General features: G+C 35.5%; 1 protein-coding gene across 4 annotated transcripts in view; it reads right to left on the bottom strand.

The window, feature by feature from the left end:
* The window catches only part of SCFD1 (sec1 family domain containing 1), a 57,564-nt gene that overhangs the window by 14,914 nt on the left and 25,405 nt on the right, over positions 1–17,245 (bottom strand). For 3 of the 4 annotated variants that reach the window (XR_010884177.1, XM_067296677.1, XM_013940469.2), the window contains 6 exons: positions 17,034–17,115; positions 8,891–8,987; positions 4,969–5,039; positions 3,843–3,922; positions 3,221–3,283; positions 354–429 (listed from right to left, as the gene is read on the bottom strand). Coding sequence is in view for 3 of the 4 variants with exons in the window: in XM_067296677.1 (XP_067152778.1) it covers positions 354–429; positions 3,221–3,283; positions 3,843–3,922; positions 4,969–5,039; positions 8,891–8,987; positions 17,034–17,115 (469 nt within the window). In the remaining variant the exon portion in view is untranslated. The remainder of the gene's footprint in view (positions 1–353; positions 430–3,220; positions 3,284–3,842; positions 3,923–4,968; positions 5,040–8,890; positions 8,988–17,033; positions 17,116–17,245) is intronic. The other variant, XM_067296678.1, reaches the window with a different exon arrangement.

The raw sequence follows: 17,245 nt of genomic DNA, 5'->3' as shown, positions 1-17,245 counted from the left end.
AGTTGTATTTGATATGTGCTGTCCTAAGCAGAAACATGGAGGGGTTTTTGGCTTTATAAAGGTCTAGTCTGTTTTAAGCATTCCACAGCTGCTCTTTTTATAATGCTGAAATCAGTCTTAATCACCCATATTGGGATCTAATTCCTTACAAATGGAGGTACTCAAAGACAATTTGAACATTATTCATTACTTGCCTAAAAGCTGAAAGCTACAAAGTGGCAAATCTATCTACCAGCAGTTTTTTTTTAACTGCACAACTAATTTCATTAAAATTTGTCAGAGATAGAGTCTCATTCTAAGTGTTCACAATGCTCACTAGTCTAAAATTTTTATTTAGTAGTATTTAAACTTACTTGTTGTTTCAGTACCAAGTTCTTCACTCCTTCCATCACAAACTGTGATCCAGTATTCATAACACGTGAAAACAGACTGAAAAAACAAGATAACATGTAAGTAAAAAAAAGAAAAAAAGAAAAAAAAAAAAAGGTGCTCACTTCATCAACATCCTTTCTTTATTCGATAAGAACAATTTTGGAGTTGAGTACAACTTCGAAGGAATTTCACACATATCCTGTTTTTAATCTGACAGGCGCTAAAAAAATGTTTTAATGTAATAAAGGAGTGCTTTCAATCCCTGTATCAGTTAAAGTTTGCATAAAACTCAACTTTTTTTTTTTTTCCAAAAAACCTATCATCTTTGATGGAAAAAAACCCAACAATGCATTCAGGAAGTTATTTTACTGTTCTGAAATTTCAACTAACTTTACAGCAATAAATAGTCCGCATTAATCTTTATACATAGAAGATAACTGCTTTTTTTAGTAAACATTTAGTGACATCTATGAAAATAAATTTTATATTTACATATAAAAATACATATTTTGTGAATTTAACTGAAAAAATAACATACTTCATATTTGTTGTTTACTGAAACAAATTTAGAGGAAAAAAAATAGTTCTTTTACAACACCAGTTAAAAATAAAAGTCATGCATATAGCCATGGCTCTGACTTCCAATAAGTTAGGTGCTATATTTACATAAAAACTAGCCAAAAGCAGCCAGACAGTTATTTTTAAGTGAAAAAAAGTTCAATAAACTGCTGATCTATCATCATGATCTCTCCTCTTTGATGCATACTGCTGAGCAGTCAAAAAAGAGCTAAATCTTCTATCTATGCTGCCCCCCTTTCTCAGTTACTCTGAACATACCACTCTTCCCTATCATGACCTGTAACATACATATTAAAAACTCCAAATTTAAACATCCTAATTTCACAGGCAGATTAAATATGAAAAGTTGTTAGTGAATATCTTGTATTCTTTGTGCTTCCAGATAACTTTTCAAGAGAAATGCAAACCAAAACAAATACTTTTCTAATAAGGTCTGAATTTGAAAATCCACATTTTTATATGCATTGTTAGCTTTATGCTCATATCCAACTCCCACAGAGCCGATGGGAGTGAAGCACCTGTCAACTGAAATACTGCTCAGAACCAACAGCTAAACAGACTTCATAACAGCTGTAACATAGAAGTCAACAATAAAAAAATTAGATATTTACAAGGAACCTGAATATATTAGTACAGGACTGCTATGTGAAAACTACATATTTATAAAGAAATGACTATAAAAAATATGTTTTGTTGTTAAGAGCTGAAGTAGGAAAAATTCAGATTAACCCTCTGCCTCCCACCTACATATACCTAATATAACCTATAATCATAGACTAAGTAGACTTTGATTAAAACTGTCATTAAATGGTCATTTTCAATGTCAAATTACTTAAAAGGAAATGTTCTTCACTAATGAGATGCACATTTCACATGATGAAAAAAGTGTAAGGGATAGATTCAAAAAGGGGTTCAGGCACAGACATCCTTCATCAACTTCTATTTTAGGTGTCTAAATCCAAACAGAAAATTTTAAAACTGCTCAGTTGCTGTCTCCCCTGAATGGCACATAATCTTCCAGCTCCAAAAAGCTTTGCATCGGGGTATACTCAGAACAACCACAAACTTAAAACTCAGTCTTTGCCTTACACATAGATTTTCAAAGGAACTCATAAACTAGTGTTTTCCTCCACCTTTGCTGCCTGATCTAAAAAGACGTTCTTATAATCATCAAACTAGGAAGAAGGGGATACACAGTGGCACTATTCTTTTACTGAAGTCAGTCAGTACAGGCAAGATTCACCAAGCTGTGAAAGGGCTAAAATATCCTACTTGTTAGATAATTTGAACCCCATAGTTCCCATAACACCCACATATTTGTACCCTAATCCTTAAGTTACAAAGGTAGTCTGTTGTGATGGAACTCATGCATTGCTACCCAAGTCGGTCAGGTTTTCATGAAATAAACTATCCTTCAAACCAGAGGGCAAGCAAGTGGAATGGGAATACACCTACAACATAGCAGTTAGATCCTCACCTATCAATGGAAGTCTTGAGTTCTAGTCTCTGATCCACTGAACAAGAGTGCTCCTTTCAAGTGGATGCCCTAGTAACAGAGATGCTCAGAATCTCCAGCCTACCAAACAGTAATTTTTCCAAGTGAGATAGCATCAGTGAACATGACGGAATTCCTAGCCATACTACCCCAAAGCCTCCTCGTGACAGAGCTTTTTCAGAAAGAATGGGGGTAATGAAGATTCAAATCCTCTCAAGAATGGAGTGACTCAAGTCCCATATCCTGTATTCTAGATGGGGTACGCGTACCCCTGGCATATGTACAGTCATTATCTTCTCTGGTCATGTCTTGAAATAAATAACTTTCAATATGATGTCAGACATCAAGTCCAGGAGATCCTAAAGGAAAAACAGGGCATTCTTACATCCCAGACTGTCTCTCAGCCCTGGAGGGAGTTAGTTTTGAATGCACAGGGATGTTCTCCATTTCTGCCATCAGGCTCAGCACAATGGCTGTCATAGATCCATCTCTTGGTAATGAATTCTCCTGTGGGAGCCTAAACATTTAACATGCAGGCACAGATACCACTATACTAAATTACTTTGTAGATTTAGTCACAAATTCTATTTTCCTGAGTGCAAGCCCTGTGCACTGTTAATGGGCTATGAAAATGATGTGTGCTTGTAATTTTGTCTTTAACTTAAAACTTTTTATAGATGGGGAAATGTTTTATTCTTGGCTTTGTAACTTTCAGTACTTCTAAAATAAGGTAACAGAATCCAAAAGCTTACAGAAAATGAATGAAAAACATACCCCAAAGGTTTAGGCGTAGTGTTTCCATAGCTGGTTGGAGCTGAAGCCATCTTAGTGAAAGCCCTGTGAAAGCAGGGGTAGAAATCAAATGCTTCATCTCATGACACATCCTGCTGTAGAATGCTCCACTCTGGTCATTTGAAAGTAAAAATACTTCTGATTCTCAAACTCAGTCAGGAAGTAACTATTTACTACATGCATCACTCTTGTCTAGAGATACAATGGTTAAGAAAGTGAAAGGGACTAGATTTAAAGACTTTATTTCTATAACACGTAAAACTAAAATAACTGATAGGCATCATGGCCCTTTGGTACAAACCAAAAAAACTGGTGCCTGCACTAGCCCAACTGTTTCACCGAATTGGCTTCAGTAAGTTGTTACTGTTTTGGATCATTAAGTACACTGCTTTATGTCAGAGTTCTGGCACCATTAGAGTTTAGTTTTAAAATAAGCCTTGCATGTATTAGCAAAACAATGACAATAAAATGTTATGCCAGAATAGATATTTAAGGATAATTTACAAGATATCAGAAGTAACGCATAATTCTTTGATATCAGTACTGAGTTCTATAAAACTACCAAATTATATCCTCAACTAGGAGAAAAAAAGACGTGACTTACTTCCATTGTTTTATGTAGCTCAAAGGAGCAAGATTACATCCTGCATCCATCAATGCTTTTTTATACTGCTCCAAATCAACCTGAAATGATAAAGTGGAGAATTGCAACTGGTTTAGACTACTCTTAACTCTCTTTATGTGAAAAGACAGATATCCTTAACTAAACAATAAATAAGCAGCGTAAAGCCATAGCACAAAAAAACCTAAAGTTAAAAAGAAATTATTAAACTTTATCTCATCCTCTAACAAGTATGCAAATTAAAATGCAATTTGCTAAGAGTAGCTCTCATTAAATTTAGCAGTAGTTGTGGAATTAAATCCTATGCACTTTCAACTTAATGAACAGTCTGTTATATAAGCACCTTTCAAAAATCTGACAGAATACTGGTTTCTCTAAAATGTCACAACAGAAACTAATAAAAATGAAGAAGAGTTAGAATAGATTTATAGAGAATATTCAAAGTAAATACATTTAAAATAAGATTCAAAGAGGCTACTTTCTCTTTGACTAAACTAGCATATTTTTTTCTACCAGTTTAAGTCCATATAGCAGTTCATGATAAAATGATTCCATGTTATCTATATTAATTCTGTATAACATTTCAACAGTATAATGAAAAAACTCCTTGAAATTCATCTTCATAAACTCAAGAGAAATATTAAGAAATTTCTTCCTGAATTATTCATATGTGAACAAGAAGCATTTCCTTTATGTATCTGCTAGTCAACAGACCAAATTATATTTCTGAATGTACAAGGACAAAGTGAGAAGAATCTTATTAACATTTTGTTATATCTACTTTTATAGAGCAGTGGAGCAGAATAATAGCATACTAAGATGTGTTTTGTGGTAACTTTGAACTAAATATTTCAAAGATGAAAGTTTTCAAAAGATTTCAAAGATTTCTTCATTCTAAGTAGCCATTCATATCCTTCAAAAGCATACCTAAAGCTTTGAAAGCAGAGAGATTCCCTGATAATACTACAACATTTGTTTAAAGTTTTAATATTACCTGGGCATTTCGTACTTTTCTTTAAAAAGAAGCAGAAATATCTACTAGGAGCTGAGATGATACAGAAAAATCCTGCCTGGCAAAATTTGGTGTTGCAAGCTGTAAAGAACATACCTCTGAAGGTGCCTGAGCTGAGCTTATGTAATAGATAAGAAACAATCTCATTTTGTCTTCTGGAGTTCCTGCTGCAGTGAACAAAAGAGATTAAAAACCCCTAAAATTGTAACTATGCTACTACGTTAATTACCTTTCAGTAATAATATATATGTACATTCAGACCTTCAGCTATGATGGTAATTATTATACCTATAAAATGTCTATGGAATCGTTCAGACTGTAAAATGGTAAAAAGACATTCAGCAATTTTATTGAAAAATTGGTTAGACTGGATCGTTGTTTCTGAAAGCATTATTGACACTTGCCTGTTTTGCCTGGAGCAATTCTTTTTCAAATAACACACAAAATAACAAGTTTCTAATGGCATTATGTCTCATTTTATGAGAAGATTGCAAGATCAATGAAAGAAGAGACTAAAGAGAACACATAAAAGCAAAAGCCACAGCACATTATTTCTTTAGCTCTACAATTTGTTTATGCAGCTCTATGGCTGATGGTACTGAAACCTGCAAAAGCTGCAAAAGCACTTATGTGAAGCTTTAGTCAGAAAAAACAGCCTAAATTTCCAACGTCTTCTGGAAGTATTTCACCTCCTGAATCACCTACTATCACACCACTCCTTGGAAAAAAACATTGCTATGAATTTTTGGGAGCAATTATCAGTGGCAATTAAAACTAATCTTTGCTACATCAAAATGATCATATGACTGTTCTTGTGTGTGTTAGGTTATAAACAACTGTATCAAATTTTGAACAGCATCTACTAGTTTCTAGAAGACCAGAATCACTGTTAGCAAAGTGCAAGGTTTAAAAGTAAGATTTCGGAACCAAAACTTCTCGAAACAAACTTATAAATTTGTAATTTAATATCTCATTAAAAAAGCCCTTTAGATATAGTACAACACTAAAAAAAGGCACTTTTTACATTTGTGGAGTAGAAAAGAGATAATCTTTTCTTTTTTCTCCCACTACAGAATGCAACAATCATGTCAGCAGGGGATCATCTAACTTAAAATGTAACATTGTTTATAAGTGAGCATATATTTAGTTTGGCAGAAGTTAAGTAGTCCATTCCTTAGTCCATTCACTGTTGTAATGAACATTTATGAGTTGGTGTAATTTTTGTGGAAAGTAAGTTTTATTAATCTTTAACAAATATTAGTAAGTCAGAAGAATAAGAACTGGAGAAAATTTGTATTATCAGAACCAGAAGCCAGCTTTTAAGGTAGATATCCACTTGGAGTCATCTTGGGTAAAAAAAGCACTTCAAATGTTCTAAATATACAGTGTAACTGACCATAGTTGGCTTCCAACTAGCCAATTTATAGCTTTTTTCAGTACTTTGCTGATCACTAAGTTTCATTTTCAAATGAAATTGGTTGGCACCTGGTAGCATTTCCCTGAGTGAGCAGATTTACTGTATCTACAAAACTGCTGGAAGGTTTGTGCTCACAGGAGTATAAGTGGTCTCACAAAGGAATGTAAGTGGTATTTTGTCTTACCAAAAATAATAAACTGAAAAAAAAAAAATCTGTGATTATATCTTGTACCCTTCACTGAATCTCAGAAAACCCATTTTGCCTGGCAGGAGTACGTTCCTCTAAACAGACTACTGATGTAAATCATAGCTGCGATAAATCAAACAGCCAGGTCCATTGCCTCTAAAAATGTTCATTGTTTTATTCTAAGGTAAGAGCCTGTGACAGCATGGGTGGTGGGGGTGGGGAGCGGTAAATGTTTTGAAGAAAACTTAACTTGGCAAACCTAGAATAGAAACAATTTTATTCTCCATTCACAACCCAGCAGGAAGCCTTTAGGGCTACTGCTTAACTAAGCAGTAACTCCAGTTTTATCACTACACCAGGGTGTAATAATATCCACTGAACTGGGAGGCTGCTAATTGCAATGAGTGGTAGATTAGCTACAAGATAATAAGAAAAAAGGAGATGGGAGACTGAAGCTGTTAAGTGGTCAAGATCGCATGCTGTTGTGAAAAGCTCTGCAGAAATCATTGTCCTCGAGACAAGTATCCCACTGATAATACAAACAAGCAGTTCACCACTGAATGTGCTGGAAGACTTTATGCATTATTCCTTCAAAATAAATGTTTTCTGTTGGTATCTCACAATAAATCACTCAATAGGAAGCCAGCCATTTTTACAAGACAGCATGCCCTTAAACAACCTCTGTGCTTTAACTTAAATCCTTTTGTTATATAAACTTATCTTCATTCTAGGGAAAGCATATGAAATATTAAATTAGTGTGTTGCTGTAAATATCTGACTACTTAGCTTATGAAGGAAAACTCTACCTTGGAAATATCTAATCTTTCTCTTGTTTGAGAACCAAGCATTTTATTAATAGGAATGCTGATATGATGCATCAAGCTTGGAAAACAGTTTGATATATATTGCAATCCAAAAATACATAGAAAATGTGGGTTCAGAGAAAAAGTAACCGATCCAGCAGGAAATACTAGAAAGCATAATCATTCTGTTTTCATGTATAAGCATCAGCTGTTCATGCAAACATAAAAGATAAAATCAAAATAGTACTTGAACAATTAATTCTGAACATGAAAAAGCAATAGTTTGCACTAATGCTAAACAGAAGTAGAGATTCTTATGAATATTACATATTCATATTAACTTTACATTAACAACAGGTATCTGTATTGAATTACTATGTCTGACTACAGATTTTCTGAAAGTCTGTTAATTTCCAGACTGGATCTGATCTGAGATTTGTGAAACTTTAGCTAGAACCTTCAACAATTATGTATTATTTCTTTCGCTGCCTTTGACTCTGTAGGCACAGAAAATAATAAAAGATTAAAAAAGAAACACTGTAGCATTTATATACACTGTTTCTATAATAGGAACCATTCTAGAAACTCCAAACATACCTTATGTCTAGTACATAGCTACAAGGCTATACCCACAGGCATGCAATAATACAACTTTTTTTTTGTTAGCATATTGGGAAAAGAGCAGAGACCCTGCTCTGCCTCTGAAAGCTCAAGGTTTGCCACTTACTAATACTTTCCACTGCAGACAGGTCTGTGGTCACAACTTCAGTTTTATGACCTTGTTCTGCAGATTATTTTGTTCAAGCTGACCGGTCGCAGATCATACTGGAAACCATCAGAAGGTTGTAACAACTCTGGTTGTGAAAGGTTGCAATGACAGTGATCTAAAGCCACTGACTCTGTGCTACTGATACTATAAAATGCTGAGAACCCATTCTGGTCTCAACCTGTTGCCAATATAGAATCTGGGTTTCACCCAGTATGCAAAGCTTTGCTACGAATGAACCATATATGAGAGAGAAGCTGGGATGCTCTGCTCTTAGATGCTGAAAGCAAACAGAAAAGCCACAGCTGGATAAAGGCATATAAAACCTCTTGTGGGTCTCTAAGGGAACCAGCCAATTTATATTTTGCTTCCCTTCTCTCCACCTTCTCCCATCCTTTTCCTCACAAGAGCAAAGTTACCGACATTTCCACTCACTGGCCTAATCAAATCCTGTGAAATGTCCATTTTCACACTATTTGTGAGGTTTGTATGCTTTATAAAAAATGCAGAATTCTAAGGGAGCAGTATTGTTTAGACTACAGAGTTTCATGCTATCTTAGCAAGTACTGGAGAAGCATAAAAAATTTAAATATTTGACTTTCAGAAATAAGGATCTTGGAAAGGATTTTGAGCTGTACAAAATTTGCCAATATTTCAGATGTTACTCAACTTAAATAGTAAACTCTTTAGACTGCTACTAAAATCTGTAAAAACCTGTTTTCTTTAAAAGTCTTGCATAGCTTACAATAAACATATGCTCTTTACCAAACTTAAAGTCATAGCAGGTATAGATTTATTGCATCTCTTAACAAAGTTTACACCAAGTTCAGATTTAAAGTACTTACCGTCTGGGTCAGAAATCATGTCCAGAAGAGATTTATCCAGAGTAGATTTGCTCATTATTTTTTCCTCATATTCAAAATACAAATCCAGCTTTCGAGTCTGTTTAAGTGTTAGAATTAACATTTTTAGATTGTGAAAGAGTATTTAGTTCCTCTTTAAAAACATACATGTTTTACTGATCAAGACTACTTTTAATAATTTTTAAATGTAAATTAACAAACAAAAATTAAGGCTTGCATTATAATCACTTACTAACTCTCAAAAAATTGATGCTTAACTAACTTTCATATCAAAAGTAAAAACACACTAGGCAAGGGAAGACTGACATGCAAATATTAAACTGGAACAGGAGCAGTGTTTTCAACTATGGTTTCACCATAGCTGAAAACTACATGACATGATAGGTACTGCTATGCTGTAATAAGATAAAATTATGCTGAAGTGCAAATGAAGTCAAATTTACACTGAACCTCAAGTCTCTCAGTCAACAAGGCAATTAGTCACTGCTGATGAACGTTGGAAGTTCCTAAATACATTAAGGCATCATCCCAGAGAGAAGCTGGCAGTCTTCCATTTGAATCCAAAGGGCTTGCACTGAAATAACTACCTCAGATGAAAGTCTTGCAATAATTCATTCATGTCAAAGATGGAAAAGTTTAGAATAAGGTTATCTGAATAACTACCTCAGATGAAAGTCTTGCAATAATTCATTCATGTCAAAGATGGAAGAGTTTAGAATAAGGTTATCTGACTAACACTGGAAAAGAAATCTCTTTTTATATGGTGACATATTTATAAAGCAGTCATGAGGGCCAAGCTGCACAAGTTCTTTTTTAAGGAGGATGGTATGTCTGTTGCATGGAACTAACGAGGTGGAAGCCTTATGGAAGGCATCACATGACCATGCAACTAATGACTGCACTACCATGCAGCAGCACAAAGAGCCAAGCTTTGCACTTCTCAACCATCAAATCTTGAACTTTTAATCTAAACAAACAGAAAAAGGCATTTAAAAAATTAAGCAAAAACATAAGTTCCATCACAGATAATTCTGAGGATTTGAACATTAAAATGTAGCATCACAACAAATGTTACAACTACTCAGTTTACAAAACCTTATTATCTGGCAGCTACCTAAATCCTTACGTTTGGACGCATTCAGCTATGTACTGGCTCAGAGAAGAGACTGGTAGAGTGAGTGTCCATCTCATTGCCTTGGAGGTGTTTCAGCTCCACATCATGGCCATTGTGAAACTGAGCTGATATTGCCAGAGTAAGGCATGAGTCTCTAGGTCTATACTTCAGCTGAGAGATTTAGGAAATTTTAGCTGATGTTGCCATGGCATGCAACCTGCTATGGCACCTTCTAACCCACTGCAGAGGCTGTTGTAATGACAGCAATACCAAATAAACACTTTAAAAGTTTTTCATTTGTTTTTGCATCCTACTAAAAATACTCCTGACATCACAAATAAGGAAATGGCATTTTTAAAAAGTAAAAAAACCCCCTGCTTCTCTAGTCTGAAGGTATTTCACCTTTGAGTATTAGAAGTTCATTAGAGAAGAGTTAGAGATGAGAATACAAAATAAGAGAAAAGGTAAGTCACAAGAATATTTTAATATTGAAAGCTTTTGGTAATCAGCTTATGCAAGGAACTACTTGTTTCCTGGTATTATATAAAAAACACTTGCAATTCTCATTGGCTATCTACTGAACTCCTTTAAAAAAGCAGTTACCCACAGAACAGCAACTTAATTTAAAGTCCTTGTGGAAGCTTGTACCTACAGTGATAGAAGATCCGTACTTCTGAAGAAAACGGTTAAAATTAACTGTGCTCAAACAATGACCACTCACTACTTTTAAGGGACAGAAGGATGTCTTCTTTCCCTTTTCACAGCAACTAAGACTATATATGTGTATGAGGCGAGAAAGAAAAGAGTCAGAGCTCTTTTCAAGCTGTATTTACCTAGAGCTCATATAAGAGGAGATTAGTTACTGTCAAATTTTGCTTGTTACACTACTGTAAACCAATGTAATACCTTGGATTAGTAGTATCTTATTTAGCCAAAAGGTAAAGTGATTATCAGTGGCTATGTTACTCTAGTTTAAAGTCTGAATAGAACTGAACTACCAGTATTTTATCAAGTCCTTACTTTAGATGCAACTTGGTATCTGGCCTATCAGAGAAGTTCTGTGACTTCAGTTCTACAGTATCTTGGAGACTGCTTGCGTTATAGTTTCCTCAGCTCTCTATAGAGAAATAAAACAAGTGCAAACAAACCACTACAATTTTTCTAGTCCTTCATATTCACTTCCTTCCTGTATTTAACTACACTTCTGTCTCCTCACATGGAGCAAGATTCAATGCTTTTAAGTTTAAAATATTTTTTCTAAAAAAAGGCATCTAACAAAGGATTGTCAAATCTGGAATCTTCGTCTTATTAAAGATAAATATATTAGTGTTGAATTTGGCAATACATATATTATGCTGGCTGGTGTTCTGTTTAAGACAAATTTATTCAGATGGGGTGTAATAGTGTACGATGAAAAAATCCCATACTAAATAATTCACTTTAATATTTGTTCAATATTTAATTTTTAATTAAAATGCTATTCTTATAGTTCCATTATTAAAGATTTTAACTTATAAAAAGAGATTTACAGCTGTCAACTTATTTTGAGCACAAACTGCACAAAATTCTTCTCAACCACATGCAACTTCACAACTATCTGGCTAAGGCTACCAACCAAAACAGACTAACTGCAGCAAAGAACACTCACTGAGTATTTTTTGCTATACTTTGAACCTAAACAGAAACCTTAATGGAACGTGTATACTTACTCTCTTCAAGAATTTTGGCCAATTACTTTAAGTGTGCACTTGGCACTCTTGGAGAAAAAAAGCCGAACTGAAAATCCTAGAAAAACTCTGGTACTTTATTTCTATCCACAATAGGGACACCAAAGGTAGCAGCAATATAAAATTTTCTACATTCTCTTGTTGATGTGACATAAGTATGAACTAAAGAGATGGATCAATATGGCAAAATGAGTCTGCTTAGCTGCTTCTTCAGTAGACATCTGACCAAAATTTCTAGCAAAGGTGCTAATTAGTGCAGTGTTTTTCTTACACTGGTTCACTAGGAATTAGATGGACACCAAATTAAATTTCACATAGATTACTGAATAGTCTTAGAAACTATTAGTTACCTTTTGACAGATTTCCCAGATATGCCACATCAATGAGACAGTTATTTCCTGAAGAGCCAAATGTTCTAAGAAGCGCTGATATGAAGCAGATGTTCCATTTAATTTAAGTAATTGCAATTTTGCTCACTCACTGGCAAACTCACAGAAAAGCCAGGAAGAAAAGCTGGGGGATAGGAGCTAAACAATCCTGTAGATTCAATAAGAAAAGCAAGGAAGAGGTTCTAACGGATCCTGAGCTGGCAAGCAAGGTGAAGGTGTTTTGTGAAAGCTTTCAACTTAGCATCTTTAGAAACAGTCTGTTATTAAGCCAAAAATTCTGTTTTAGGGAAACTGATTGAAGCTCTGGGGATTCTGACAGGCAGATGAGGGGAGAGCAGTGGATGTTGTCTACCTTGATTTCAGTAAGGCTTTCAACACTGTCTCTCCTAACATCCTCATAGGCAAGCTGATGAAGTACAGGCTAGATGAACAGACAGTGAGGTGGACTGAAAACTGGCTGAAGGCAGAGCTCAGAGGGTTGGTCAGTGGTGCAAAGTCTAATTGGAGGACAGTAACTAGCAGTGCACTCCAAGGGTCAATAGTGGGTCCAATACTGTTCAACTTATGGCTCGATGATGAGACAGAGTGCCCTCAGCAAGTTTGCTGATAATACAAAACTGGGAGGAGTGGCTGATCCACCAGAGGGCTGTGCTGCCATTCAGAGAGACCTGGACAGGCTGGAGAAATGGGCAGAGAGGAACCTCATGAAGTTCAACAAAGGGAAGTGCAGGGTCCTGTACCTAGGGAGGAAGAACTCCATGCACCAGTAGAGACTGCGGGCTGACCTGCTGGAAAGCAGCTCTGCACAAAAGGACCTGGGTGTCCTGGTGGACAGGAAGTTGATCCTGAGCCAGCAACGTGCCCTTGTGGCAAAGGCGGCCGATGGTATCCTGGGCTGCATTCAGAAGACTGTTGCCAGCAGGTTGAACGAAGTGATCCTTTCTTTCTATTCAGCCCTGGTGAGGCCACACTTGGAGTGCTGTGTCCAGTTCTGGGCTCACCAGTACGAGAGAGAGATGGAGTTAATGGAGTGAGTCAAGTGAAGGGCTACTAAGATGATTAAGGGACGAGAGTATCTTTCATATGAGGAAAGGCTGAGAGAGCTGGGACTGTTTAGCCTGAAGAACAGAAGATTTGGGGGGATCTTATCAATGTGTATAAATATCTGAGGGGAATGTGTAAAGACTGTTTTCAGTGGTGCTCAGCGACAGGACGAGAGGCAACGGGCACAAAATGAAACACAGGAAGTTTTGTCTAAATCTAAGGAAAAAAGCTTTTTACTGTGAGGGTGACTGAACACTCGACCAGGTTGCCTGGAGAGGCTGTAGAGCTTCTATTCCTGGGCAATGTGCTCTAGGTGACCCTGCTTGAGCAGGGTGTTTGGACTAGACACTCTAAAGGTCCCTTCCAACCTCAACCATTCCATGATTCTGTAACTCTCCACCTGAGCACTCTAATCCAAAACAAACACAAAACTACTTCCTTTTTAAGCAGAGAAGTGGAATCCATTTAAATCTGTTGGAGGGTCACTTTGTAAGGACTTGTAGGAGACTCTCCTATCCTCTTTACAGTACAAAAGTTCTTCCTTTTAGAGAGAGAGAATATGCAGAAAAAAGAAATTCTCAAAGAAGAAATTACTGGAAGGAATCTCTCAAAGACACTAACAGAAAACAGAAAATGACCAGGCACCAAATAAAACAACAGAAAATAACAGCCCCATAAGAGTCAATGGAATAAGTGAGGCTTGTCAGGAATTTATAGCCTGCTCTCATCAAGAGAAAGAAAAACTTTGGGAGAAAGCTGAAAGGGGCAGACAGATCCAGTTCCTTTCAACTGAGCTGTACAGAATTATCCAAGGAATAATGAAAGAAAGGCCACTGTAATTGAACTCATCAAAACTGTCACTTATTGGGAAGTTACTTAATAATGAGTTCTGAATCACACAAAAACAGCCTGGTTCACTGACAGTGATATATATTTTGCAACACACACTTTTTCACATGGTAAGACAAAAAATGTAACTTGTCTTAAAACAGAGTAGTTAAAATAGTGGAATTCCTTCACAAAATAAATAGATAATTTGAAAGACTATTGGCCATACAGGTAAAGGAGTAATGCAGACTATCAGTCCTTGAGATTAAGCCAACTAATAACTGTGGAACTGGAGGTATATGATAAGAAAATTATGTAAGGATTAAAAATCCTAAACCTATCAGCAATCTAAAATGAGAATAATCCACATAAAAAATTGCCACTTACATTCATAGGTATAGCATTCTAGCAAGGTGTTATCTAATCTTCCCCTCTCTCAAATTAATTGCTTCAGAAAAGTCTAAGTATATCCCTTTTCATATGTCATGATTTAACATAGATCAGTAACCCTAATATTAATATTAGACAGACAAGCAAAGATAAGCATTACTCAAAACTCTAAAGCAGCTTGAAAGACCATCCACCGTTCTACCCTTAAATCTGTTAACTTTTGGGTACACTCTTTTAGTGAACAGCTTCTTCAGAGCAAAGGCAATCAATGCAAAACAAGGATTCATTTGTTCTAAGCATTGGCAATAAATATTTGATGGTTCAGCTAGTGAAAAAAAGTGATGTATTCTTTCCATCTTTTCACTAAACACTTAGATATGCCAGAAAACTGCCAGTACCCCTGAGTAGGTGATTAATTTCTGGTTTCCTCTTACTGTGTCTCAGAAAATGATCCAAGACAATGTGGAAAGCAGCTGTAAACTGAACACTAAAATATGACCATTAAGAAAATTAAACTTACTTAGTGTATCTAGAGCAGGTCTCAGGGAATTCTTTGCATTGATTCTCATATGCAATGAAGAAAAATGCTTAAAAATTTACTGTAGTAAAAACCATAATGAACAATGCGAACAATCAATTTTAAAGTATAATTGTGCTTCCAGTTTATTTTAAAAGTGAAAATACAGCAACCTGAAGAAAAGAATAGATTTATACGGTGCCTCAATACCCTCTCGTGACTTTGGCACTTGCCAAACATTTTTTAAATCTTCCTCTTACCCTAGTCTGGTTTAATTATTTAACTGTATGTAAACCTGCTACCAAGCCTGAAGGTGCCATCAGAATTTCTTTATAAACACTGGCTGAGATATTGCTTCTTTTGTAAATGTTTTTGATGGCTACGTTAAGTAACAACTCACCTTACTTTAGAATTCTACAGCTCAAGTTAGAAAGATACTGTTTGTAAAACAGGAGGGAAAATGGATGGGACCGTTTGAAGAAACTTCCTATTTGTTTAGTGAAAAGGCTTTAGTGTAGGTAAATTCCAATGGAGAAAATGTGCTTCTACATTAGTATGAGTTTTAAATAGTTTTCTAAATATTTGGAGGAAGGAAATTATTCTAAATCAAAAGAAACGATGATAAAGAAGCACATACCATCAACATACTGAAGAAACTGCATGCCCATTTATTTTGTGATCTTGACAGCTATACAATAAGAAGGTAAGGAGCCTGAGCACTTTGCAATTCCAGAACTAAGAATCTTTCATGGTGGAATCTATCAGCACTCCCTGGGAGCTTTCTGGTAGGACCCTCAGATAATTCCTACCACCTCTAGGTAATAGAAAAGTGTGTCACTAGCATGTAAAGGAGAATCAGCATGGGCATCTGACTCCAGTTCGCTGCCAGGAGGACACAGTTGATAAAACTAATGTAATTTCATTCTACATCCTTCTCTGAAACCTGGATTATGTCCAACAAATTAGATAAAATACCACTGATGTAAGCCTGCCATTACTGTCAGTATCTTTCTTAGAAAAGTGATTTTATAGATCAGACAACAAATAAAACACCACTGTCAATTTCCATTTTTTGCAATGGAATTAATGTACTGTTTTTAAAAGTTGCCAGATCTGATAACTGACATACATGCCTAATACTGCAAAAGCATATAAAATTAGCCCCCACAGTAATAAACCAAACATATTCTGAGTTTTAGCATAGAAATTAATCTTATTTGTATTTTTAAAATTGAAGAAGAGACATAAGTGTGTCCCTATGAGTACATTTATAGTAGTGAGTTAAGAAAAAAGTAGCACCTAGAAGTAAAGACAGACTTCACAAATGTTAGCAAAGTAGACTTCAACACACATTGCTTCCTATGACTGTTACAAATAGCACGGGGTAAAATTTTCTTAACTACTGACTTTCAGTGAGACTCGATGCCTAAATCACTTTCAAGAACAGAATTCCAATCTTTCTGCTTTAGGAGAATACAAATTATAGACAAGCCTTTCAGAAACTGATATATCTTTTATTTTTTCCTACTAGTAACCATGATCTTTACTTGATACTGAAACTGGCTGCAAGTTCTTTGTTACAAGAGCAGCAGGAGGAGGACAAACATCTTTCCGAAGTTCTTTTCATCTAGTACAACTTATGCAGAAGAAACATCTAACACAGACCCTCCTGGAAAGACCAGTTCAGTAACTGGCATCATTATTGCCACACCTCAGGAGATTGCTTTCATTTGGTGACCAATAAATAGTACTCTTTCAATATGTGTATACCAAACAAAATTGTTTAGATTCTAATCATAACCTGCCATGACATGTACCTGAAGCAAAGCAAAGGCTTCTCCTTCAAAAACATGTTTTAGAAGGCCTTCAACCCACAATAAAAGTTGTGGCCATCATAAATAAATGATAATATATTAATAAGTTCTGATACAAAAAAATTGGTATATTTATTTCACTTTTAATGCATAGGCATTCAAAAATCATTCCATCACCCTTCAACACTAAGTAATGTTACACAATGATTTCTTTCAAAGGTAACACAATTGATTGCTTCACTTGTTCAAATATATTTCTCCAGGTAGACTGCATTACAGATAGAAAACTGAAGCAATCATACCTTTATATGCTCCAAAACAGCAGTTGCAACATTCGTATGGAGATCAATGAGCCTCTTCTTTTCCAGTAGCTCTGGAAGAGAGCTGAAAAAAGTAAATATAAAGTAACCTGCTGAGTTGCCCAGTTAGTTGAATTGTGTGTTGTACATAGTAGGTACAAAAAAACCTATGGAATGGTAAGGTTAGAAATAAAAAGTTAGAAAGTATAGATATA

The sequence above is a fragment of the Apteryx mantelli genome, chromosome 4 (assembly GCF_036417845.1).
Source record: "Apteryx mantelli isolate bAptMan1 chromosome 4, bAptMan1.hap1, whole genome shotgun sequence".
Classification (NCBI taxonomy): domain Eukaryota; kingdom Metazoa; phylum Chordata; class Aves; order Apterygiformes; family Apterygidae; genus Apteryx; species Apteryx mantelli.
This window is presented reverse-complemented; position numbering and strand designations above follow the sequence as displayed.